At 44.5% G+C, this 27,095-nt stretch overlaps 1 protein-coding gene and 1 pseudogene across 2 annotated transcripts in view; one reads left to right on the plus strand and one right to left on the minus strand.

Annotated features, from left to right (window-relative positions):
- The window catches only part of COG7 (component of oligomeric golgi complex 7), an 82,919-nt gene that overhangs the window by 50,310 nt on the left and 5,514 nt on the right, over nucleotides 1-27,095 (plus strand). For both annotated transcript variants that reach the window (XM_027126657.1, XM_027126658.1), the window contains 4 exons: nucleotides 1,440-1,626; nucleotides 3,240-3,380; nucleotides 9,446-9,529; nucleotides 13,196-13,310. In XM_027126657.1, the coding sequence (XP_026982458.1) occupies nucleotides 1,440-1,626; nucleotides 3,240-3,380; nucleotides 9,446-9,529; nucleotides 13,196-13,310 (527 nt within the window). The remainder of the gene's footprint in view (nucleotides 1-1,439; nucleotides 1,627-3,239; nucleotides 3,381-9,445; nucleotides 9,530-13,195; nucleotides 13,311-27,095) is intronic.
- On the minus strand, nucleotides 19,154-19,658 carry LOC113630780 (60S ribosomal protein L32 pseudogene; annotated as a pseudogene).

Below are 27,095 nucleotides of genomic sequence, written 5' to 3' on the forward strand. Positions count from 1 at the left end.
GAAGGAGTAGGATTTTTCCAGGTGCACCAAGGAGGGGAGAGCATTTCAGATCACGGGAGCGTGCGAGCAAGACACGCAAGGGCGTGAAGCATGGTGTGTGGGCTGGGGGCGGTTGGCATGGTAGCGGGAATGTTTGTAAGGATACAGGGGCTCCAGCGATGGAGGGCGCTGGGGGCCATGCCTAGGCATTTTTAGTTTTATCTTGGGGAGCACTGAAGGATCTTTGGGAAAAAGACAAAATCAGATTTGCCTTTTGGAAAGATCATTCCAGTAACCCTTAGGAGGACAGATTAAATGGAGTGTGGAAGGGAAGGCAACTGTGATCCAGACAAGAAATAGTGAAGACTTGGAAGTAATGCAGCGGCAGGGACAGGCCACAGTTTCACAGAGAAGAGATGCAACCGAAATTACCGGTAGGTGTAACCAACAGGGAAAACTGTAACTTGACCTTAGTGGCAGAGGCAGGTGGCTACTTGTGTCAGCAGTGGTTCCTGAGGAAAGTCCTGTCCCCAGGATTTGTTTGCAAGTACAGGCATTTCTTGACAAGCTCATGGGATTTGTTTTTGAAGAAGTGAGTGCCTACAGGCTGCCATGTCCGAAGTGATCTTTTTTATAAGAAATTGTGATAAAGGAGGCATTGGGGAATTAGGCACAGTAGGGATGTACTACAGTGTCTAGTCTTCTGGCTACATAGGTTTGTATAATTCTGTACACATTTAAACGTATAGGCCAAATGGTGAGGTTGGGCTAAGGAGGAAACAGAGTGAGGATTTTCGGCATCCGTCAAGGGAGGTCATCCTTGTTGGAGACAGAGATCCTGCTCCCAGGCAACGCCAGAGGTTGATCATCCCATAGAACCTCCTCCAGGCATTGTTCTTTCTCGGGAAAGCACCAGGTTCTCTCAGTAGATCTCTCTAAACCTCAGAAGTAAACTTTACGGTGCCGATGAACACAAACACCACACGAGCCCAGCGTGTGCGAGAGTGTGAGTCCTGTGGGTAGAGGTGTGCAGCGAGCTGCTGTCACTCTTCTCCAGGGGCACTGTTGTGTCTCGTGCCTCTGACTGCGGTGCCAGTGGCTCCCCTGGCTTTGACTGTTCCAAAGAGTGATGCTAATATAGCTCATATATAGAAAGTGCACAGTATTCCCAGATTGTAGTGAATTGACGGCTGCCCTGTAGGCTGTGCATTATATTAGGAAGATGGCATATTCTGTTAGAGTGTTAAATAGGAAATAAAAACACCTGGTGTTTATTGTGTACCTGAGGTCCAGCTCCCTCCTAAAGGATCAAGGGCGTCTCCATTTCCTTATAAAATGGACCCTAAATCAATCTGCCTCATGAGGACATCCTGGGATTTAGTAAGGAGCAGTCTGAATGCTCCAAGAAGAAAATTCCATACAAATAGCTCGGGGCATAATGGTCATCACTTTCATTACAGGATTTTGTCCACAGCTGGGAAGTATCTCTCTGAGTCCTACAGCCCTCGGAGCCTGACCGGTTTTCAGGATAGCATCTTGACAGACAAGAAGAGCTCTGCCAGGAACCCATGGCAAGAACATAATTACCTTCAGAAAGACAGCCCTGCCGAATATGGCAGTTTAATGGAAATACTCTATACCCTCAAGGTATGAGACCTGACTGATGGCATTCTTGCAAATGAAAACTTTTCCCTTGCCACTCACCCTTTCCCTAACCCAGGCTTTCTGCCCCTGTGTGTGGGCCCTGGGCTGTGGCATGCCCTCCCACGTCTCTGTCTCGTTTATGTTGGTGTTTTAAGAAGCTAATCAACTAAACTAGGGTTGAAGCAATTGAAACACAGCTGTAGGAGGAGTTGGATAAATGGAGCTTTATTACCGACGAAAGGGAGGCTGGAGAGTGTGGCTCTCGATCTGCAGCCGCGGGAGCTCGCTGTTCTCCTCTCCGGAGTTAGGCCCGTCAGCAGGGTGAGCAGAGCTGGACGGCCCCGGGCCCCCACGCGGGCACAGCCCCCCCCACCCCCCGTACTGAGTGGCAGAGAGGGGACCGGAACTCCTTTACTGCCTGGGCGTGGGCAGAACCTGGGAAGGTGGACCCCAACCCAGGAGCCAGAGGAGGAGCAAGGTGGGGAGGAGCCAGGAGCGCCCCTCGAGTGCAGGTTCTTCCGTGTGGCAACATGACGATGTGGGAATCAGTGTTCCCTCCTGGCTGTTCCTTTGGTTTAAACTCTTCGTTTGTCTACCATAAAATGGCCCTTGACTTTGAGCTTTGGGCCTCTTGGGGTCCAGGGACGGGGGACCTCCCAGCAAATGGAGTGAGCCACACGCTCCCTGGGAATGGCCTCAGGGGTCTTAGAGGGCCACGACCTCCTTTCCAGAGCCACCCCCACCCCCAGTCTAGTTGAACCTCACTCTCGGTGATAAGCCAAGGAGGTACGGCTGTTCCCATAGCACCAAATTCAATCTGAAATTATCCTGATGGGCCACGAGCTCTGGAGGTGACTGCACAGTGTGCCTCAGGATGTGTCTGAGGCCCTCACAGGGTCTCCCCCATCCCTCTGTACCTTGACCCACCAACTGGCTGCATTTGAGCTTGACAAACACTTCTTGAAGCCATTCTGCAAGTTCATTCATCCGTGCTTCTGTGATTACGTTAAAGCAACTCTGTTTATCTTTATTGCTGATCTGATTTATGTCTGTTTGTTGTAATCAGTTCATTTATAATAGCAAAACTAAGGTTACATTTTCCACCTCTGTGTTTTCTCAGGCTGTTTGGAATACCTCAGGACTCACACAGGTGGTGCATACGCTGGTGTACAGCCGAGTATAATTGACCTGACCTCGCTGGGAATCAGGGCTCTGTCTATCACTCTTGTTTCTACATGACACTTGCGATCATTTTTTCCTTCTTCCTCTATCCCTGAGGGACAGTCACAGGTTAATTTTTCCTAAACTACCAATCCATGAGCTTATATTAGCTTAAATGCATCAGAGTCACCTGGGAAAGTGAATGAAAAATATATCAATAGTTTCCTGGGCTCCAGAACCCCACTGGATCCAGATGCAGTAGTTCTGTGGTAGACCCTGGGTATCTGTAACTCAGCGTGCTCTCCAGGGGGTCCTGGGGCACAGCCAGGTTTGGAAGCTACTGTCGTAGAGAACCCTCTTACTATTTTCCTTTCAGTGGCCTTTCAAAACCCTTAGCTAATACCTTGGTTGGATTCAGGGCATAACAACATGCCTTCTGCATTTTCTTGTCTTAGGAAAAAGGGTCAGGTAACCACAACCTGCTGTCGGCGTCTCGAGCGGCTCTGACTCGGCTTAACCAGCAGGCCCACCAGCTGGCTTTCGATTCCGTCTTCCTGCGCATCAAACAGCAGCTGCTCCTCATTTCCAAGATGGATGTAAGTTTCCCACCAACTGGAAAACGTGCCCCTTCACCCCCCAGCCTAGGCCTAATGTCCCCTTCCCCGAGCTTTGGGTGGTGCCCCCTCTGACTCTCCTAGGCTAGAAGTCCAGCTATAGAGTCACTGTTCCCTTGCAACTCATTGCTTAGCGAGACTGTCCTATCTTAATTGTAGTTACCGTGATGCTGTGTTTTCAGACTGTTTCTTGGGATTATTCCTATTGCTTGATTAACTTTCACAGCAGCTTAGCTGTGCCCTCTCAGGGAGAAGTAAGGGAGATTATGTGCCACTGGAAAAGTTGGGGCCGGTCAGAAGAGCTAATTGTCTGATGAGGTTGAATTGTTTTCGTGCCAAACATTTGTGGAGACTTGGTTCTGGAACTTTGTTCAGGAGAGTGCCTTACTAGATCTGATCTGGTGTTTTTGAGGAGACTTTGAAGGGTTCTGCTCTTTTCTATCCTTGATACTCTTTCTATTTGGCTATTCTTAGAACATCTCACTTTCCTTGCCTTGCACACTCTTCTCTTTTCTGGTTGTCCTTATTCCTTTTCAAGGAATTGCCTATCAGTCCTGTTTTCTCTACTGGCTCTGACTTTCCCTGGGTCCAGATCGCATGACTTTCCTTTCAGATTTCTGAGACAGTCCCCTGATTAATTTTTCTCACTGACTCCTCAAGTCTATCTGGATTTGGCTTATTTTAAAGATAGTCTTGGGACTTTCCTGGTGGTGCAGTGGTTAAGAATCCTTCTGCCAATGCAGGGGACATGGGTTCGATCCCTGGTCTGGGAAGATCCTACATGCTGCGGAGCAGCTAAGCCCGCGTGCCGCAACTACTGAAGCCCACGCACTCTAGGGCCCACGTGCCACAACTGCTGAGCCCACATGCTGCAACTACTGAAGCCCGCGTGCCTAGAGCCCACGCTCCGCAACAAGAGAAGCCACCGCAATGAGAAGCCCGCGCACCACAACGAAGAGTAGCCCCCACTTGGCGCAGCTAGAGAAAGGCCGCACGCAGCGACGAAGACCCGACGCGGCCAAAACAAAACAAAACAGTAAAGATGGTCTTTTGGGAAAGATCCAGTTATGGGCTTTTACTAACCAAGAGATCCTTTAAGGAAGTCCTTTGCTTTTTGCTGCCCTCTGGAAAGCACACTAGGCCGGGAGCCAAGGGCCACCCGCTTTATTCACCGTATGATCTGGTTAGGTCTGTGCGAAATGCCGTGAGATCTACTCCAACCAGATTTTGCACTTCTGGCCTGGCTGGGGCAGGGCTGTGTGTGGGGTTGGTGGTGTGGGGCCCCTGCTGTCACATCCTAGTGGAAGTGCTGTCGATGGAGCTGTACTGGGCACCGCCCATGCGTGGTCTTGTTGGGTCACGTGGCTGAGGCTGTTACCTCCTCTGTGAGCCTCATCTCCTTATCTTTAAAATGGGGATACAGTAATTCTCACCATATGGGTATGTGAGGATTAAGTGAGAGTGTGTATATGATAGAATTTAGCACAGCCCCTGTCACAGAGTAGATGCTTAATACGTGGTGGTTTTCTTTTTTTCTGTGATTCTCAAGACTAATGACAGTTTTTAAAAATAGAAATTACATATATTCATTTTCAGAAATTCAAGCAATATAGGAAAGTACAAAGAAAAAAAGCAGTAAAGCCCTTCAAAGTCCCAGTGACCAGAAATCATCAAGCCAGACATCTCTTCCTACCCACTCACATGTTGAAGGCTGGACGGGCATTGGTAGGGAAATGATCCATAGGAAGAAATGGAATTGTGCTACACATGCTGTTTTTCAAAAAACATAAAATGTATACAATATAAATGTTATTTGAATTTAACTAGAAAAAGAAGATAAATGAAACCAAAGGAATGGTTGAACTTGAGATAATAGTTTCTTCACCATGAAAGGTATCAGTTCCCAGAAGATCTCTTCAAGATTAAGAAAGAAAGATTATGAAAACTACTGATAGATGGGAGTCTTTGGTTTTTGTTAATCATGTTTCTGTTTTAGATAGAAATTGACATTGATTCGCCTGCCCTGAAAGCTGATGGGATTAGCATTCCTTCCATCTCTCATCTTCCTTCCCCAACCTCCCCAGTTTGGTTGTTTTTATTATTTTTATTTTGTCAAAGGTTAAAGTCTTGACCTTCTGTTCTGAAACCTTAATTTTGCCAGTTATTTAGTCGTCTTCTCCATTGAGCCCAGCTCGGTGCTTCCCACCTGTCCTTTTTCCTCTACTTCTGCATTCCACACTCATTGTTCTGCCCCGGTCCTTGGTTGCCTGGTCTCGCCTTCTCATTCAGGCCTCACCACAATGGCTCGGGCGCTGGGAATGGACGCAGGCAGCTTTGGCGATTAGGAGGAATTCTCCCAGAGTGTCACACAATACAAAGGCAAACACTTTGGCCTTAAGGATTTGAAAATTAAACCCTGGTCATTCAATGTTTGTTTTTAATGTTTGCTGGTAAATTGTATTGCTCTTGTACATTACAAGAATATAAACCAGCACTATATTCCCTTTCAAAACAGGGAAGTTTACCTGCATTACCTGGTGACAAGTGGCCCTTTGAAGGAAATTTTAAATTCAAAAATAATCTGCATCATTTCCCTATTGACCCTCTTCAGGTCCACCCCTCTCTGTCTGCTTTTTCAGGCCCTCCCTCATCAGCCCACTCTGTCTCGCCCTTATTCTAAAGTACTTTTCCACTCTGGCCCTTCTTTCCCTCTGCCCTCCGCCCGATCACCTTCCAACTTTGCTCCTCCCGCCTCCTCTGTGAAGCCTTCCCAGGGCCTGCAGCCCACGGTGCTGGTCCTTTAGATGCACTCCGGTGATGTGCTCTTTCCCCACAACTCAGCCCTTGCTCCTAGCCTCCCCTTCTCTGCCTCACTGACCCTCACCACCTCTGCTCCCTCCTGTGCTCCTCTGTGCCAGGACTTCACCACCAGGTTGTATTGTTCCTTCTTTTTAAATCTGTCTCTGTCTGTTTCCATGGCCACTGCCCTGGTTTGGCTTCTCGTCATCTCTGAATTGTTTCTCGAGCCTTTCATCTTCCTCTCCGCCCACAGCCCTTCTCAGAGTTGCTGCATGAATCTTCCTAAAGCATCACTCTGATTTTGTCTCTCCGCATTCAGATCCCTTGCTTGGCTCCCCCCAGTCAGTGTGATCGTCTATTTTAAACAACTTTTTGCTATGGAAATTTTCATACATATGCACGAGTAGAGGGTGTCCTCATCACCCTGTTTCGTCAGTGATCAACTCCTGGCCGTTCTGTTTCATGTATACCCCTTATCTAAAATAAGAACTCTAAAAATAATCACAGTATCATAATCACCTTTAAAAAATACAATTAAAAATAATTCCTTAATATCATCAGTGTTCAAATTTCCAGTTGTTTTATAAATGTCATGATTTAACTGTTTGAATCAGGATCCAGATTAGTTCTGCACATTGGGATTGGGGGATGTGTGATGTGTCTTTTACGTCTCTTTTGAACTCTACAGGTTACCTTTCCATCTCTCTCTATCTGCCTCCCAACCTCCCTCCTTCCCTCCCTCTTTTCTCTCTCTCTCTTTCATTTTCCCTTTTCTTTTCTTTTTTTAAAATTTATTTTATTTATTTATATATTTTTGGCTGTGTTGGGTCTCTGTTGCTGTGCGCAGGCTTTCTCTAGTTGCGGTGAGCGAGGGCTACTCTTCATTGCGGTGCGCAGGCTTCTCATTGCGGCGGCTTCTCTTGATGCAGAGCACAGGCTCTCGGCACCCGGGCTTCAGGAGTTGTGGCACGAGGGCTTCGTTGCTCAGCGGCATGTGGGATCTTCCCAGACCAGGGCTCGAACCTGTGTCCCCTGCACTGGTAGGCGGATTCTTAACCACTGCGCCACCAGGGAAGCCCCGTCATTTTCTCTTTTCTTAGCCTGGTGTTCACAGCTGTGCATTCTCTTTCTAGCCTTCCCTCTCTGCACCTCATGCATCCTGTGGCCGGCCCCTTCTCTAGCCACCCTAGGTTCTTGCTTCTCTGAACTCTTATTGTATAAAACCTGACTGAGAACTTCTGCCACTGAGAACTTTTTTTTTTTTTGCGGTACGCGGGCCTCTCACTGTTGTGGCCTCTCCCGCCGCGGAGCACAGGCTCCGGATGCGCAGGCTCAGCGGCCATGGCTCACGGGTCCAGCTGCTCCGCGGCATGCGGGATCCTCCCGGACCGGGGCACGAACCCGTATTTCCTGCATCGGCAGGCGGACTCTCAACCACTGCGCCACCAGGGAAGCCCTACCACTGAGAACTCTTGAAGTGGAAGCCTGTGCGTGTGTGTGTGTGTGTGTGTGTAGGTGTAGGGGGTATAGGGTGGGAGTGTGTCAGGGGTCTTGGTTCCCCAAGGAGAGCGAGAACTAAGATTGCCAGTTCTTTGTCTCCTCCCTACAAAACCTGGCACAGGGTGCTATGCAGCATGGGCACTCGGTGCACGTACATGATTGGCGTGTTCCTTCCCTGTGGGGTGGGAGTTAACTGAAAAAAGGAGGATATTTTGAAACGAAAGACGATTCTCAAAAAACAGCAAGGAGGGCTTCCCTGGTGGCACAGTGGTTAAGAATCCACCTGCTAATGGAGGGGACTCATGTTCGATCCCTGGTCCGGGAAGATCCCACATGCCATGGAACAACTGAGCCTGTGCACCACAACTACTGAGGCTGTGCTCTAGAGCCCACGAGCCACAACTGCTGAGCCTGCGTGCCACAACTACTGAAGTCCACGTGCCTAGAGCCCGTGCTCTGCAACAAGAGAAGCCACTGCAATGAGAAGCCCGCGCACAGCAACGAAGAGGAGCCCCCACTCACCACAGCTAGAGAAAGCCCACGCACAGCAACAAAGACCCAACACAGCCAAAAATAAAAACAAATAAATACATCTATAAAAAAACAACAAGGAGTTTAGAAAACTATAGGGGCAGGGGTGGGGAAGAAAAGGCTTTGTCTAGAGCAGGAAAATTAGAGTCGAGTTGGTGCTAGAGAGTGTGGGAAGAACGGCTGAGGCTTGGCCTGGGCTGGGATCCCAGGGGTGGACACGGTCATGACATTCCCGGAAAGCTCCTTAAAGGATCAAGCAACCAGATCGGGCATCAGGTGGCTGCAGAGAGCAGCTACCACGTGACCTTGGGAGTCACTCCAGGAGTCCAGCCAGAAAGGGCCTTGTTTTCCAGGCTGGCCTTAGGGTGACTCAGGTAAGAATTAAGCAACTAGATTTCTGTGGAAAGCTGTGCCATACTGATAATTAACCACCTGTGTGCTGGTAATTGGCCTGACTCTGTAGGGGAGGCTGGGAAGGCTCCCACAGTGACGTCATAGTCCCATTGAATGATGAAAGAAGACGTGTTGGTGCTGCAGGTCTCCAGACAGGGGGTCCTGAAGAGGACAAAGGAGCTGTTGGTGGAGTTTGGAGGCTCCTTCTCATCCCTTTCCCTTTGAGTTCTGAGTCAGTTGAGACATAGATACAGAAAGCAGGTGGAATAAAAGCAGCACCTTTAACTTAGTAAAGCAGTGTTGGTGAATGTGGTTTGGATATTCCTGCAACCAGACAGGGCTTCCAATTCACATATGGTCTCTGTGGAGGATTTTAGGGGGTCCTGGTCTCTTCAGAGTGCTGGCTGATGACCCGGGAGTTAGTGAGGCTACCTGTGCCAGCAGGTGTTAACCGGTTGCCCTCACCCTGTAGAGAAACTCAGAACAAGAATATCCAACTCTTCCTTTCACGTTCTGAGCGGGTAAACACAGAAGGGATCAGTTCCCATCGAACAGTTGAGGGGAGAAGGTGGGATTTCCTGCTTTATGGATCTGAAAGGATGCAGAGAGAGAGAGGATTACTTTCTCTATGGCAGGCTTCAAGGTGATGCCTTAAAGAAGAGAAATCCCTGGTCTGCCACGTGGTGATGATTCCAAAGGCCAGCTCTGAGAAAAGATAGTGCCTGTGGTGATGCTGCGTTTTTCATGTAGTTTCCAGCATGTGGTGCTTTCGTGTGCTGCCTGGGTGCTGTGACATTGACTCTTTCCTCTCCTTCCTCCCCTAGAGCTGGAACACCGCCGGCATTGGAGAAACCCTGACCGATGACCTGCCCACCTTCAGTCTCACTCCTCTCGAGTACATCAGCAATGTAAGAGACTCTGTGCGCTTTTCTCTGCGCTGGTCACAGCATCTGAGACCTTGTCTTGTATGGCCCTTCTGGGTAAAGCGGTCCTTGCTGCATCGGTTCTGTCTGGACCTTTGCTTTTGGATAGTCCCCATCCATATCCATGACTTTAAGGAAATGCGGTTGATTTCCTTAAATCAGCTGATGAAACACATGCTGATTTCAAAGCCTAACACATTCCCGCCCCTCCCCCATCCCTCTCAATATGAGGTGTGGCCAGTGCCTGAGGGCATCAGAGTATGAGTCCAGCTCCATTGCTCTTAAATGTCAGTGAGCATAAGAAATGCTGTACAGGAATGACAGACCCCAACTGTGTCTTCCTCACACTATGGGGGAGTTCTGCAATTTTCAGGGGTGATTCTGAGATGGGTGATTTCTGCCTTGAGCTCTCACTTTAGAACCCACCCCTGTGTAAGTTATGACTGTTGTAATAGATATGAAGGAATTTTATTTTATTTTTATTTTATTTTTTATTTTATTTTTTGCCGTACGCGGGCCTCTCACTGTTGTGGCCTCTCCCATTGCGGAGCACAGGCTCCGGATGTGCAGGCTCAGCGGCCATGGCTCACAGGCCTAGATGCTCCGCGGTATGTGTGATCTTCCCAGACCGGGGCACGAACCCGTGTCCCCTCCATCAGCAGGCGGACTCTCAACCACTGCGCCACCAGGGAAGCCCTATTTTATTTTTTAAAATATTTATTTATTTATTTTGGCTGCGCTGGGTCTTAGCTGCGGCATGTGGGATCTTTGTTGCAGCATGCGGGATCTTTAGTTGTGACATGTGGGCTCTTAGTTGCGGCATGCGGGCTCCTTAGTTGCGGCATGCGAACTCTTAGTTGCAGCATGCATGCGGAATCTAGTTCCCCAACCAGGGATCGAACCCGGGCCCCCTGCATTGGGAGTGTGGAGTCTTACCCACTGGACCACCAGGGAGGCCCCTGCAAAGGAATTTTAGAAGTAAATATTGTACAGTTAGAGGAAGTGTGTGTGATCCCACTGGTGAGTAGCAAGGAGGATGGCTTTCCTCTCTCTGTTCACTGAGCAAGTCCAAAACAGCAATTGTTTTCCTCTGTTTTTCAGGGCATTATTCAATACCCTGAACGGATGGAACTAAAAATGTTGGTTGGTCTTTACAACCAATGAGAATAATCTTATTTTTAGAATTGAGACATGTGTATTACAATCGAAATTGATTCCAGAAACGATGTTGCTTAGAAGGAACTGGAAAGGCTATCGAGTTGATTTTAAACACAGAGGAGTAAGGAAGGCGAGGGGGCGTTTTCAGGCCAGGGCTCTTTTCCCACCGGCTGCCACTTGTCAGCCCCCAGGTAGGCATCGTCCTTATGAGGTCATCTCCTGATGACCTCGGCTCAGGAAATGAATATCTACTGAGCACGTACTGTGTACAGGGGCAGTGCTAGGCTCTTATTGGTGCCATGAGATAGTGTGCAGTATAGACCGAATTTTATCTTAACAACAACTTTGTGAGCTGGTTGGTGGCAGCCGTGTTTTGCGGTCAGAAGCACCAAGGCTCTGGGGGATGGGAGTGGGGCAGGGAAGCCACTCATTCAGCAGTCACTCTGTTAGGAAGCCTGGTGCTTTATGTGTGTCTCACGCATATTAGTTTCATCTTTGCCACAGCCCTCTGAAGTAAGTATGAGATCACCCTCATTTCAGAGATGGCGAAACCAAGGCCCCGACAGATTAAGTAAGTTGCCCAACGTCACACAGTGGTAGAGGCAGAACTCAAACCCAGGTCCTTCTGACCACAGAGCTGTTCATTTTTCCTGAGTCACTGCGCTTACCCAGCCAGGATATCAAGGAGTATTTCTTGAATATGGGAGAATAGCAGACAAACATCTACAGGTGTGATGGTGAGCATCCCTTCCCACGTTGATTTCCAAGAAATAAACATAGACAGAACTCCCAAGAAAAACTTGGCATTGTGGAATCTCTCTAGGAAACACAGCAATCCTCACAGTCTAAGGCCATTTAATTCAAGTTTGAGATGTCAGATTATTGAAAATTTGCACCTAACCGATGCTTTGCCTTGCTGGTGAATGCCCTCACCCACGCAGAACTGTGTGAGCATTATAAGGAGATGAAATAGGAGAAAATCCTTTGAAGAAATAAAACAACATAGATGCAAGGCATATCGATGATGATTCTTTATTTCAAGTAAAGCTGGGTTTGTGGATTTAGCCAAGAGGTGATGGCTACAGATGAAAGGGGTACCAAATACAGGAATATGCCTGTGGTCTCTGCACATAGTAGGTATTCAGGAAGTGCTTGCTGAGTGGAATTACAACGGAGAAATCCTAACCCCAGAAGTCAGCATCCTTCCCTTCCTCCAGCCTTGGGGAAAAATGATGAATTTGTTGCCATTTCAAGCTGAAATAATGTACAGTGGTTGTGGTTATTAGTGACGTAAGTGACCACTTGTCTAGTTTGAGTGAAAGACACTCAAACTAGAGTGTTTTACTTACTAAGTAAATGAAAGGAAAAGGTGCTGATTTTTTTCATTTTACCATCTATGTACATAGCGCTTTAAAGGGAGACCAAACACAATTTTTTGTTAGCACGATGGGCCACATTAAGTGTTTGGAGATGAAGGTGTAACCATCCTGTAGTCCTCTGGGCTGGTAGATTTTGGGAGTCTGTCTTAACTTCTGGACACCTGCTACCGTATAGGTGTACGTAAGGCCAGATCGAGAAGATCTTTCTCTAACAGTCCTTGGACTTTTAGCTTGCAGAATCAGTATCAGCTCTAAGATGGAATGAATGTGTGAAATCAATATGGAGCCAAAAAAATCAACAACAGGCTCCAACACCTTTTTAAGAAAATATATATTACGTTGTCGTAACCTGAAAATCAACCTCATTTTGAAATGACACATATACTTACCTTAAAATGCTAAACAGTTGTGAGTTGTGATAGAAATAGGTGTCTAAAATGTATCCATGATGACAGTCATGTGTATCTGACAAACACATGACAAATCCTGAATTACTCGTGGGCTTATCCCAAATGTCTTGTAACCCTGCCTTTGCGATTCCTAACCAACCAAGAAGGTTTATTTTCTAGAGTTTGTATTATGAAAACATACAGTTTTCCCTCCAGATTAATTTATAATTATAAACTGCTTTTTTCCCCAACAAAATTCCTTCCTTCGCCTGGTTAAATCACTTAGAAGGAAGAGACCCAGATCCAAATCCAGAAGACAGGATTGAAATTCTTGCTTGACCATGCACTTGTTGACATTAGCATCTTACTGGTTTTTCATCTATGAACAGTAATAATGACTTATATTTACACAAGTGCTTTAAATTTTACAAAGCATTTCAGTATCCATTACTCATTTGAGGTAGAGCTCGCACTGAATGCATTCCAAAAAACTGAGGCCATGAGTGAGAAGGATGAATCTATGATCTATGTGCAAACTACCGGTGACTTTTTTTTCAGATGTTGCCTCACCAGTATTACCACACACTGGAAAGATCAGACCTGGAGCTGCTGTAAGGTCTTGCAGTTTTGTCTGTCCACCATTTGCCTTCACATAAACGTACTGCATGAAATAATTACCGCCGCATGTGTCAACGTTGGGCTGACAGTGCTTTCTTTTGTTTCAGATCGGGCAGTATATCATGTCCCTCCCCCTGAACCTTGAGCCATTTGTGACTCAGGAGGACTCAGCCCTAGAGCTGGCTTTGCACGCTGGAAAGCTGCCGTTTCCTCCTGAGCAAGGTAAGAGAGACCTGCAGGAAAGAGAGCGGCGGGCTTGGATGTGATCGCATGCCCCTTGTAGCACCTTACCCTCATCATACCCGTCCTCCACACTCGCACTGAAATAGTTGTCAAAGTGTACAGTCGTGACTGAGAAAGATTGGGGTTCTCTTTTTGCACCCTCTGAGGGACTTCTGCGGGACAGAGTGGATTAGGGAAGGCTTACTGTATGCAGGGCATCCCTGGGGAACTCCCCCAGTGCCGTCAGTTGGGAGGTGGTGGCAGGTGGGCCTGGGGTCGTAGGCATTCATTGGTGATAGAAGGGAGGTCACAGGGCAAGGGACCCGCCAGGTGTTTTCTCTCTCTTTGTTCCCCCTCTGTGTGGACCACCTGTCAAGTAAAGTGGCACCTCATAAGAAGAGTTTTTCTTGTCAAGACAAAAATAAACTCTTCAGGGACTTCCCTGGTGGCGCAGTGGTTGGGAGTTCGCCTGCCGGTGCAGGGGACATGGGTTTGAGCCCTGGTCTGGGAGGATCCCACGTGCCGCGGAGCGGCTAAGCCCATGTGCCACAACTACTGAGCCTGCGCTCTAGAGCCCACGGGCCACAACTACTGAAGCCTGTGCGCCTAGAGCCCGTGCTCCGCAACGAGAGAGGCCACCGCAATGAGAAGCCCGCTCACTGCAGCGAAGAGTAGCCCCCACTAGCCGTAACTAGAGAAAGCCTGCACGCAGCAACGAAGACCCAATGCAGCCAAAACTAACTAACTAAATAAATTTGTTGAAAAAAATAAATAAATAAAAAAAAAATAAACTCTTCAGTGTAGAGGTTAACAACACTTCTGTCCAAATGCCTCTGGCTGTAGTGAGCTTCCAACTCCCCAAGGCTCGTGGATCTCTAAACTGGCAAGGTAAAAAAAATATAATATGTTAACACTTTTCCTTTTTCTCATTGTCTGGGCCTGACAGATTGAACAGGGACCACATACTCTCTGATCCAAAATCATCTTATCCCTAACATTGGGCATTATAGGCCTTCCTCTGTAATACTGAAGAGACAGAAAAAAAATCACTTGGTATATAAAGGATTCAGCAGCTCAAGAGAAGGTACTGCACTGAAAATAAAATCACATCGAAAGGTTAAAAATAAAGGGTTGCTAAAAGACATCTCATGTAAATTCAAATAAAAAGAAAACAAGATGACTGCATCATTATTAAAGAAGTTGAATCAAATCAAAAGATAATAAATGAGACTAAATGATTCTTTATGTCAATAACGGGTGGATTCCACAGTGAACCTGTAGTAGTCAGGTACCCTTATGTGGCCAGTAACACAGCACTGAAGTATATAAAGAAGAAGCTGGCAGACATATGACAAAACCACATTAGTACTGAGAAAATCTTGTACCTCTCGTTTAGGCTTTGACAGATCAAAAAGGAAAATTAATGACAAGAAAAGAGGAATTGTTCTGTATAATAAGCACATTTGATTGAATCAATATGTCAAGATTTTTATCCCACAGAATAGATATAGTTGTCAAATTTCTATAAACTGTTTGCAAAAGTAATACAAATAAAATCTCTATAAGTTTCATAGGATTATAAACATTAATGGTACTTATATAATTTTTGAAAAAAAATTCTATTTAAAATTCAAATTTAAAATGTGGAACCTGCTAAGCTAAACTATGAGTGAATATTAATTAATCTTTGTGATAGGGAAGGGAAGACTTTTTTGAAATGAAAGATAGAAACTGTAAAGGAGGGGACTTCCCTGGTGGTCTAGTGGCTAAGACTCCATGCTCCCAGTGCGGGGGGCCCAGGTTTGATCCCCGGTCAGGGAACTAGATCCCATCTGCCACAACTAAAGATCCTGCATGGTGCAGCTAAGATCCCACGTGCCGCAACTAAGACCCGGTGCAGCCAAATAAATAAACAAATAAATATTTTCAAAAAAAAGAAACTGTAAAGTAAATTGAAAGATAAATGATAAACTGGAAAATAATAGCAACATATATGATAGATGATGGTTAATATCCTCATTTTATAAAATTTCTTACAAGTCAGTAAGAAAAAGATGAACACCCACGGAAGAATAAGTAAACAACATGAAGGCATTCAAATAAGCTAAAACATATAAAGAAATGTTTTAACTTTAATAATCCTCAGAGCTGCAAATGAAAGTAGGATAGATCATTTTGCAGCCTATCAAATTGACTATATATACAGGCATATATTTTATTTTATTTTTATTTATTTATTTTTTAAATAAATTTAATTAGTTAATTAATTTATTTTGGCTGCGTTGGGTCTTTGTTGCTGCACGTGGGCTTTCTCTAGTTGTGGCGAGCGGGAGCTACTCTTCGTTGTGGTGGGCGGGCTTCTCATTGCGGTAGCTTCTCTTGTTGTGGAGCATGGGCTCTAGGCACACGGGCTTCAGTAGCTGTGGCACACAGGCTCAGTAGTTGTGGTGCACAGGCTCAGTAGTTGTGGTGCACGGGCTTAGTTGCTCTGCGGCATGTGGGATCCTCCCGGACCGGGGCACGAACCCATGTCCCCTGCATCGGCAGGCAGACTCTCAACCACTGCGCCACCAGGGAAGCCCTCTGCCCATTTTTTTAATCAGATTGTTGTTTTTTGTTATTGAGTTCTTTATATATTTGGATATTAGCCCCTTATTGATTATATGATTTGCAAATACAGTAGTGCCCCCTTATCCACAGGGGATGTGTTCCAAGACCGCCAATGGATGCCTGAAACTATGGATAGTACTGAACCCTGTATATACTGTGTTTTCTCCTATACTAATGCGTGGGTGGTATATACAGTAACAATACACTGGACAAAGGGATGACTCATGTCCCAGGCGGGACAGGGTGGGGCAGGGTGGGACAGGATGAGATTTCATCATGCTACTTAATGCATTTTAAAGCTTGCTATATGGATTGTTTTTTTTCTGGAATTTTCCATTTACTGTTTTTGGACTGTAGTTGACTTTAGGTAACTGAAATCTCAAAAAGCAAAACCACAGATAAGGGGGGACTACTGTACCTTCTTCTATTCAGTAGGTTGCCTTTTTGTTCTGTTGATGGTTTCCTTTGCTGTACAGGAGCTTTTTATTTATTTATTTAAAATATTTATTTATTTATTTATTTATTTTATTTATTTATTTTTGGCTGTGTTGGGTCTTCGTTGCTGTGCGTGGTTTTCTGTAGTTGTGGCAGCTGGGGACTACTCTTCATTGCAGTGTGCAGGCTTCTCATTGCTGTGGCTTCTCTTGTTGTGGAGTACGGGCTCTAGGCACGTGGGCTTCAGTAGTTGTGGCTCATGGGCTCTAGAGTGCAGGCTCAATAGTTGTGGCACATGGGCTTAGTTGCTCTGCAGCATGTGGGATCATCCTGGACCAGGGCTCAAACCCATGTCCCCTGCATTGGCAGGCGGATTCTTAACCACTGCACCACCAGGGAAGCCCCCAGGAGCTTTTTAGTTTGATGTAGTTCATTTGTTTATTTTTTCTTTTATTGCCATTGCCTCTGGAGTCAGATCCAAAAAAATATTGCTAAGAACAATGTCAGGGAGCTTACTGCCTGGATATTTTATGGTTTTTGGTTTTACATTCAAGTCTTTAATCCATTTTGAGTTAATTTTTGTATATGATGTAAGACAGTGGTCCAGTTTCGTTCTTTTGCATGTGGTTGTCCAGTTTTGCTAACACCGTTTTTTGAAGAGGCTGTCCTGTCCACTTTGTGTATTTTTGCTTCCTTTGTCACAAATTAATTGACCATATATGTTTGGGTTTATTTCTGGGCTCTGTAATCTGTTCCATTGATCTTTGTGTTTTTATGCCAATACCATACCGTTTTGATTACTATAGCTTTGTAATATAGTTTGAAATCGGGGAGTGTGATTTCTCCAGCTTTGTCCTTCTTTCTCAAGACTGCTTTGGTTATTTAGGGTCTTCTGTGGTTCCATACAAATTTTATAATTATTTGTTCTAATTCTGTGAAAAATGCCATTGAAATTTTGATAGGGATTGCACTGAATCTGTAGATTGCTTTGGGTAGTACAGACATTTTAACAATATTAATTCTTCCAGTCCATGACCATGGAATATCTGTTCACGTATATGTGTCTTTTTAAATTTCTTCCATCAGTGTCTTACAGTTTTCAGTATACAGGTGGTTCACTTCCTTGGTTAAATTTACTCCTGGGTATTTTTTCTTTTTGATGCAATTGTAAATGGGATTGCTTTGCTGATTTCCCTTTCTGATAGTTTGTTATTAGTGTACAGAAACCCAATCAGTATTCTGTATATTGATTTTATATCCTGCAACTTTACTGAATTCATTTATTAGTTCTAAGAGTTTTTTGCTGGAGTCTATTAACGTTTTCTATATGTAGAATTGTGTCATCTGCAAATAGTGATGGTTTTACTTCTTACTTTCCTATTTGGATGCCTTTTATTTCTTTTTCTTGCCTAATTACCATGATTAGGACTACCAACACTAAGTTGAATAAAAGTGGCAAGAGTGGGCATCCTTGTCTTCTTCCTGATCTTAGAGGAGAAACTTTCAGCTTTTCATCAGTGAGTATGATATTAGTTGTAGGTTTGTCATATACGGCCCTTATTATGTTGAGATACTCACTCTATACTTACTTTGTTGAGAGTTCTTATCATAAATGGATGTTGAATTTTGTCAAATGTCAAATTTTGTCAAATGTCAATTGAGATGATCCTATGATTTCTATCCTTCATTTTGTCAATGTGGTATATCACATTGATTTGTGAATATTGTATCCCTGGGATAAATCCCACTTGATCATGGTGTATGATCTTTTTAATGTATCGTTGAATTTCGTTTGCTAATATATATATATATATTTCACACTTTAGAATCCAAAATGCTTTATTTCTCATTGGCAGTGATAAATCAGAAATGTGTATTATTTTTGCAGAGGCAGGTGAGTGGGGTAGGGAATTAGATGTAATGTTTTTTTCTAATCCCAAAACTCTTAACGTAGCAAACTGAGAGACAGGAAAGCACAAATGAAAAAGTACAAACCACCTTTCATGTCCCCCCATCGAGATGTAACCAGGTGGTTTGTGAACACGTCCTTTCTAGTTTTTAGTATCAAGGACACAGAAACATTAAGCGACAGGCCAAAGAATTTTCTGCGATCCCAGGTTAATAAAGGACAGATCCTAAACTGTTACTGTTTTCTCCGCACAGTTCCTCTACTCAGTAGTCAAAAGACTATCAGAATGCTTCCCATGTCAATTCAAAGAAGTCACACAATGACCAACAATTTACTCAAATGTTTCAGACTGAGTTTTGAACAGGAGCCAATCTGTAAGACATTTATCTACTGAACTAAGGGCCTTAAATCCGATCTTGTGCTATAGAGTGCCACATGCCCTATTCCATGTGACCTGTGCTGCCACTTAATACCATGTCTTGGAAAAATGGCCTCTTAGCCTCATAAAACAGCTGAATTCTAGGTACTGTTGACTAAGGTCGAGGACTGTAGTTGAAAAGGAAACTTGATTGTCCTCAATCTTCACAAGAACCACACAGGGTAATTCCTAACTTTATAAAGTGAGGCTAAAAATGACTACTTGCTCCAAGATGGAAGGTCCTTCCACCAGGGGTCTCAGAACCTACCGTGGTCTGAGGGCCACATCTTCCCGAGCCCACCTGGAGCTGACCAAGGCTGCTCTGGGCGCCTGAGGCCTGGGCCCCATGAAGGAGGGATCACGTATCCTTTACAAGCGCCTTCCAAACAGAAGGTTCCACAGAGCACGAACAGGCAAAAGAGCAATCTCTGTGACAAGCTGTCAAACAAACTGAAGAGTAAAACCAAGGGGGAAATGCCAGATGGCCGTTTTGCAGTTTTATTAAACAAAACGTGCACACGAGCTGTCTATTCATTTTCTTCGCTGTGCAGCCTGGTGTTGGGATTGGTGACTCTGATGGCCAGCTGGGCTGCTCTCTCCACAATGGCTTTGCGGTTCTTGGAGGAGACGTTGTGCACAATCTCAGCACAGTAAGACTTGTTGCACATCAGCAGCACTTAAAGCTCCTTGACATTGTGGACCAGGAACTTCCGGAAGCCGCTGGGCAGCATGTGCTTTGTTTTCTTGTTGCTCCCGTAACCAATGTTGGGCATCAAGATCTGGCCCTTGAATCTCCTGCGCACCCTGTTGTCAATGCCTCTGGGTTTCCGCCAGTTCCGCTTAATTTTGGCATATTGGTCTGACTGGTGCCGGATGAACTTCTTGGTCCTCTTTTTGACCATCTTGGGCTTCACGAGGGGTCTGAGGGCAGCCATGATGCTGAGTAGGAGATGGTGGCCACCTCCGTAGGCAGCGCCGAGGAAGAGAGGGGAGGGAAGGTAGTGCACGAGGCTGATGGGACTTCCTCGTTTGCTGATATTTGGTTGAGAATTTTTGCATCTATGTTCGCCAGGGATATTGGCCTGTAGTTTTATTTTTTTGTGGTGTCTTTTCTGGTTTTGGTATCAGAGTAATGCTGTTCTTATGAATTAAGTTTGGAAATGTTCCCCCTGTTCAGTTTTTTGGAAGAGTTTGAGATGGATATGTATTAAATCTTCTTTGAATGTTTGGTAGAATTCACCAGTGAAGCTGTGTTGTCCTGGACTTATGTTTGTTGGGAGGTTTTTGACTACTGATTCAATCTCCTTTCTAGTAATTGGTCTATTCAGATTTTCTATTTCTTCGTGAGTCAATCATAGAAGATTGTATGTTTCTAGGAAGTTATCCATTTCTTCTATGTTATCCAGTTTTTTGGTGTATAATTGTTCATAGTAGTCTTATATGATCCTTTGTATTTCTGTGATATCATTCTCCTCTTTTCATTTCTGCTTTTATTTATTTGAGACTTCTCTCTTTTTTTCTTGGTGAGTCTAGCTAAAGGTTTGTCAATTTTGTTTATCCTTTCAAAGAACCAGCTCTTAGTTTTATTGATCTTTTCTGTTGTTTTTTAGTTTCTATTTCATTTATTTCCATTTTCATCTTTATTATTTACTTCCTTCTACTAACTTTGGGCTTCACTTCTTCTTCTTTTTTCTAGCTCTTTTAGGTGTTAAGTTAGATTATTTATTTGAAAATTTTCTTGTTTCTTGAGGTAGGTCTGTATTGTTTTGAACTTCCTGCTTAGAACTGCTTTTGCTGCATTCTATAGATGGGGGTGGTTGTACTTCCATTTTCATTTGTTTCAAGGTATTTTTGATTTCCCTTATGATTTCTTCATTGACCCATCGGTTGTTCAGTAGCATGTTGTTTAATCTCCACATATTTGTGATTTTTCCAGTTTTCTTCTTGATTTCTAGTGTCATACCATTGTAATTGGAAAAGATGCTTGATATGGTCTCAATCTTCTTAAATTTATTGACTTGTTTTGTGGCCTAACATGTGATATGTCCTGGAGAATGTTCCATGTACACTTGAGAAGAGTGTGTATTCTGCTGCTGCTGCTTTTTGGCTGGAATGTTTCATACACACACACACACACACACACACACACACACACACACACACACGTGGCCATCTAGTCTAACAGGTTATTTGAGGCTGATATTTTCTTGATTTTCTGTCTGGATGATCTATCCAATGATGTAAGTGGGATATTAAAGCCCCCTACTATTATTGTATTGCTGTCAATTTCTCCCTTTAGATGTGTTAATATTCGCTTTATATATTTAGGTGCTTCTATGTTGGGTGCATAAATGTTTACAAATGTTACACCGTCTTGATGGACTGACCCCTTAATCATTATGTAATGACATTCTTTGTCTTTTATTACATTCTTCGTTTTAAAGTCTGTTTTGTCTGATATAAGTATAGCTACACTGGCTTTCTTTTCATTTCCATTTGCATGGAAAATCTTTTTCTATCCCTTCACTTTCAGTCTGTGTGTGTCCTTAGATCTGAAGTGAGTCTCTTGTAGGAAGCATAGATGAGTCTTGTTTTTTATCCATTCAGCCACTCTGTGTCTTTTAATTGGAGAATTTAGTCCATTTACATTTAAAGTAATAAGTATGAACTTACTGCCATTTTGTTCATTATTTTCTGGCTGTTTTGTAGTTCCTCTCTGTTCCTTCTTCTCTTCCCTTGTGGTTTGATGAATTTCTTTAGTATTATGTTTATATTCCTTTCTCATTATATTTTGTGTATCTACTGTAGGTTTTTGCTTTGTGCTTACTATGAGGTTCACATATAACAGTGGCTCTCTCTCTCTCTCTCTCTCTCTATATATATATATATATATACACACACACACACACACATATATATAAAATATACTATATTAGTATATATAAAAATATGTACTATATTAGCATATATAAATATACTAATATATATTAAATATATATATAAATATGTATATATAGCATACTGCCAAATATATATATATATATGGCAGTATAATTTAAGTTGGTAGCAACTTAAATTTTCTTTTAAATTTACTTATTTATTTTTTGGCTGCGTTGGGTCTTCATTGTTTCATGCGGGCTTTCTCTAGTTGCAGCGAGCAGGGGCTACTCTTTGTTGCAGTGCGTGGGCTTCTTATTGTGTTGGCTTCTCTCGTTGTGGAGCACAGGCTTTAGGCATGCAGGCTTCAGTAGTTGTGGCTCTCAGGCTCTAGAGTGCAGGCTCAGTAGCTGTGGCACACGGGCTTAGTTGCTCTGAGGCTTGTGGGATCTTCCCGGACCAGGGCTTGAACCTGTGTCCCCTGCTTTGACAGGTGGATTCCTAACCACTACACCACCAGGGAAGCCCAGTAGCAACTTAAATTTGAATGCATTTTATTTATTTATTTATTTTTTTCGGTACGCGGGCCTCTCACTGTTGTGGCCTCTCCCGCTGCGGAGCACAGGCTCCGGACGCGCAGGCTTAGTGGCCATGGCTTACAGGCCCAGCCACTCCGCGGCATGTGGGATCTTCCTGGACCGGGGCACGAACCCATGTCCCCTGCATCGGCAGGCGGACTCAACCACTGCACCACCAGGGAAGCCCTTGAATGCATTTTAAAAACTCTACATTTTTACTCCCCCCTGTCACGTTAAATGTTTTTGATGTCATATTTTACATCTTTTTATTTTGAGTATCCCTTAACTAATTATTGTAGTTAATTTTACTACTTTTTCTTTTAACTTTCATACTAGCTTTATAAGTAATCTACTACCTTTACTATATATTCATCTTTCACCAGAGAGATTTTTATTTTCATATGTTTTCTTGTTATTAGTACCTTTTCTTTTCAGCTTAAAGAAGACCCTTTAATATTTCTTATAAGGCTGGTTTAGTGGTGTGAACTCCTTTAAGTTTTGCTTGTCTTGAAAACTATCTCTCTTTCAATTCTGAATGATAACCTTGCCTGGTAGAGTATTCTGGGTCGGAAGTTTTTTCCTTTCAGTACTTTGAATATAACATGCCAGTCCCTCTGGCTTTTAGAGTTTCTGTTGAAAAAATCAGCTGATAATCTTATGGTGGTTTCCTTGCACATACAAGTTGGGTTTTTTTTCTTGCTGTTTATAAGATTCTTTCTTTAACTTCTGACATTTTAATTATAATGTATCTTGGTGGGAATCTCTTAGGGGTTCATCTTGTTTGGAACTCTGTGTGTCCTGGACCTCAATGTCTGTTTCCTTCCCCAGGTTAGGGAAGTTTTTAGCCATTATTTCTTCAAATAAGTTTTCTTCCCATTTCTCTCTCTCTTCTCCTTCTGGGACCCCTATAATGCAAATGTTATATCTACTTGATGTTGTCCCATAGGTCTCTTAAATTATCTTCACTTTTTAAAATTCTTTTTTCTTTTTGCTGATCTGTTTGAATGAGTTCCACTGCTCTGTCTTCCAGGTCAGTGATTTGTTCTTCTACTTTATCTAGTCTGCTATTGAACCCCTCTAATGTATTTTTTAGTTCTCTTATTGTATTCTTCAGCTCTCCAGCTTCTGTTTGGTACTTTCTTACATTTTCTACCTTTTTGTAGATGTTCTCATTATGTTTATCCATTCTTTGCCCAAGTTGGGTGAGCCTCTTTATCAGGTAGATTACTTATCTCTGTTTCATTCAGGCCTTTTTCTCAGGTTTTGTCTTATTCTTTCATTTGGAAATTATTCCTCTGTTTCCTCATTTTGCTTGACTCTCTATGTTGGCTTCTATGTAATAGGCAAAGAAGCCACCTCTCCCAGTCTTGAAGGAGTGACCTTGTATAGGAGATGAGCCTTATCATTCAACCTTTCCCTAGCTCTTGGTTGTCTCTCAAACCTCTGTGATTGTCTGAGTAGCCTGGCTTATTCTTGATAGGCTCCCGTTGTTGAGGATGCACCAAGACCTGTCAGTGTTCCAAAGGGAATGATCTCACTCAGCACCCAGATTCAGGCTGATTGGAAGCCAGATACTCAGGCAGCAGCTTTTGAAGTATGCAGATGTATACAGTCCTATGGGACTGCAATCATAGACCCTACTGACCTCCAGACTGGGAGATCTGGAGGTGTCTCCTGGGCAACAGTTGCAAGCATCGGGACTTCAGACGAGTGTATAAGCTCCTTGCTAGGAGGTACCAGTGAGCAGTGGTGAGGCCAAGGGAGGGTGCAAGAATGGTGCCTCCCTGCCTGCTTCCCTGAGAGCACCTCTGTAGCCCTGAAGCCTATCCCTCAGGTTGAAGCTCCAGGACAATTAAATGGCCCTTTTTCACCTGCAGACTGGGGATGTGACTCAGTCTGCTGCATAGTGTCCTGGGTGTGATATCCTGCCCAGAACTGACTTTCTGATTGTTACAGTCCTGTGCCCAGGAGCACAAGGCCCTCTGGTTATCAGAGCCAGGCCCGTCGAGGTGTTCCCTGTGTGGACTGCACTTGCCCATTGGCGTTAGCAAGGTTGGGAAGGAGCCCTGGGGGCAGGGCACACCTGTGCTTTTAGCGATGTGGGAAGAGAGTGTGGAGCCGGGCACACCCTCAGCTTTCCCGAGGCCATGTCTGCGCCTGTCCACTGCGCCCGCCTGAGGGAGAGGGAGAGTGCAAAATGGCGTTTTCCAGCCCCTTTGTCCCCGAGGTCAACCCTAGATACTCCCTGCCCCATTGGCAGATGCTTTAAGATTAGCAGCGGAATCTCCTTCACATAGAATCTAGTCACCTCTCAAACTGCTGCCTTTGCGCTGGTTCCTGGGGTGAGTCTGTGCACGAGCTCCTCAACAGGAGTACCTCAGATTCCCACAGACCCCTGGGTCCCCTGCACATAAACTCCATTGGTTTCAAAGCCAGATGTTTGGGGGGCTTCGTCTGGCTGCAGGTCCCAGGGTTGGGGTGCCCGACGCGGGGCACAGACAGACCTCTTGCTGCTCAGGAAGGGGCTCTGCCCATGAGATCCTGCCCTACTGTGTGGGGCGTTTGGTGAGGCTGTATCTTGCCTCTCCTCCCCATCTTCGTGTGGCCCTCTTCTCCCTTGCTGCGGAGGAAGCTGTTCAGCTGGTTTTCAGTTCTTATGCAGTGGGTGTTATTTCATGAATAGTTGTGGGTGTGGTGTGCTGGGGGAAGAGGTGAATTCAGGGTCTTCCTATGCTGCCATCTTGTACTCAAGGGCTCCAAGTGATTCTTATTTTCATCTATTGGCTAATACACTTTTTAAGTTTAAAAATTTTTTTAACTTTTTTTTCATAGAACTTTTCACGTACACAAACTCACACACAAAAGTAGTGAGAATAGTACAAGGAAACCCAGACACTTGTCACCTGGCTTCAAGAATGGCTTCTTGTTTCATGTATTCTGCTCACATTTTTTGCTAGAGTATTTAAATCACATCCCAGGCATCATGTTATTTCATCTATAAATACTTCATTATGTATCTCTTACTGATAAGGATTAAATTCAGGTTCAGATTCTTTGGCAAGAAAATGTGGTTCTCTGTTCATTGTCTGTTGCCTTACATCAGGAAGAACATAATGTCTTATTGTTCCACTGCAAATAAATATATACAGATTTAGTGAATATATGATTGTTTTCATTTGCTCACTCATTCATTCATTCACTCACTTAAGAAATGTTTATTAATCGTTCTGTGTGCTGGGCTCTGGGTTGAGCATTGTTCAGAAGGAAAAACCTCCCGGCCATAAAGTAACATTGTAACAATGGTTGAAAACATAACAACAACAAGAAGCTGATCCAGGTAATTTTTTTGTTTTTACCTTTCATTCAACGTTTTATTATGAAAATTTTCAGGCATACAGAAAATAGGAAAGAATTACCCAGTGAACTAGCATTCTAGTTCTAGTTTTCTTTTTCTTTTTTAAAAATTTTATTGAAGTATAGTTGATTTGCAGTGTTGTGTTAGTTTCTGGTATACAGTAAACTGATTCAATTATACATATACGTATATTTTTTTCATATTCTTTACCATTATGGTGTGTCACAGGATATTGAATATAGTTCCCTGTGCTATACAGTAGCAGGACCTTATTGTTTAGCCATCCTATATATAATAGTTGGCACTAGTTCTAGTTTTCTCCCGTTTTAACATTGAAAGTTTTATGAAGCAGATGGTTAAACAGCCAATAGGAGCTTTTTGGCTTAGATAAATGATAAGTAGGAGGGAGATTTAAACATCATTGTGAGTCTTTTTCCTGTGAGGAAATTGAACTTTGGGAATTGTAAAGGGATGTGTCCAAGGGTCACAAACACAGTGGGTTAGAGCAGAGGCATTTGCAGGAAAACTCCAATCTCCACATGTCATGGTCCTCTTCCTTTGTGGAGTTACCAGGTTTGGCTGCAGTGGACTTGGGAGATCTGTGGAGGCAGCCGGAGCTGCCTTGGAGTCATGATTCTGGGCACTGGGAAAAAGTGCTTCCCAGGTGTGGCACTGGGCCCGGGAGGCTCCTGCACTCTCTCTGGCCTGGTGACAGGCAGAGGGCCCAGCTCCTGGTTCCGGCAGGTCATCTGATGGGCAGGTGCAGCCTCTCTGCGGAGCTGCTGCTGCGTGGTGGGCCCTCGGTCGGGAAGAGCCAGCCCTGCGGGGACTATGGCTCAGGAAGGGGCCGCCATCTGTCGTGGCCAGGCCATTGCTGAAGTCAGTGCAAAAGCTCAAGCGTTGCTGAGCCCAGCCTGGCCTTTTTAAACCCCTTTTTCTTGAGATTTCTTTTCTTTCCTGCATTTTGTCTGTCTTGCTTCTCTTTCCTGGTTCTTGCCCTCACCCTCTGACTAATGATTCCCTGCCCACTTAAAAACCTCTGATGGCCCCTTAGGACCTACAGGTCCTAAGGTCCTAAATCCAAACTCCTCGGGGCCTGGCACTGGGGACCCTTCCCAGTCCTGCCCAGGGGAGTGCTTGCGGCCTCATCGCCTCCCTTTCTGTCTCTCCTGTGCCCCACGTGCTCACATTCCAGCCACTCAGAAGGATTTTTTCTTCATTTTCAAAATTAAAAAAAAGTTTTGATTAAAAATCCACTGCCCTGGGTTTCCCTGGTGGCGCAGTGGTTGAGAGTCCGCCTGCCGATGCAGGGGACACGGGTTCCTGCCCTGGTCCAGGAAGATCCCACATGCCGCGGAGCGGCTGGGCCCGTGAGCCATGGCCGCTGAGCCTGTGCTCCGCAACGGGAGAGGCCACAACAGTGAGAGGCCCGCATACCACAAAAAAAAAAAAAAAAAAAAATCTACTGCCCTGAGACAGTCACTGGTAGCATCTGAGGGACTATTCTCCCCATGTGCTTTTCTCTACGGATCTGCACGTACCCGCACTTCTTCACAAACAGGATCATCTCACGTGTGCTCTGTTTATCATGGGCACTTTTTAA

The sequence above is a fragment of the Aethalodelphis obliquidens genome, unplaced genomic scaffold (assembly GCF_003676395.1).
Source record: "Aethalodelphis obliquidens isolate GAN/ISIS:26980383/991018 unplaced genomic scaffold, ASM367639v1 scaffold30, whole genome shotgun sequence".
Taxonomy (NCBI): domain Eukaryota; kingdom Metazoa; phylum Chordata; class Mammalia; order Artiodactyla; family Delphinidae; genus Aethalodelphis; species Aethalodelphis obliquidens.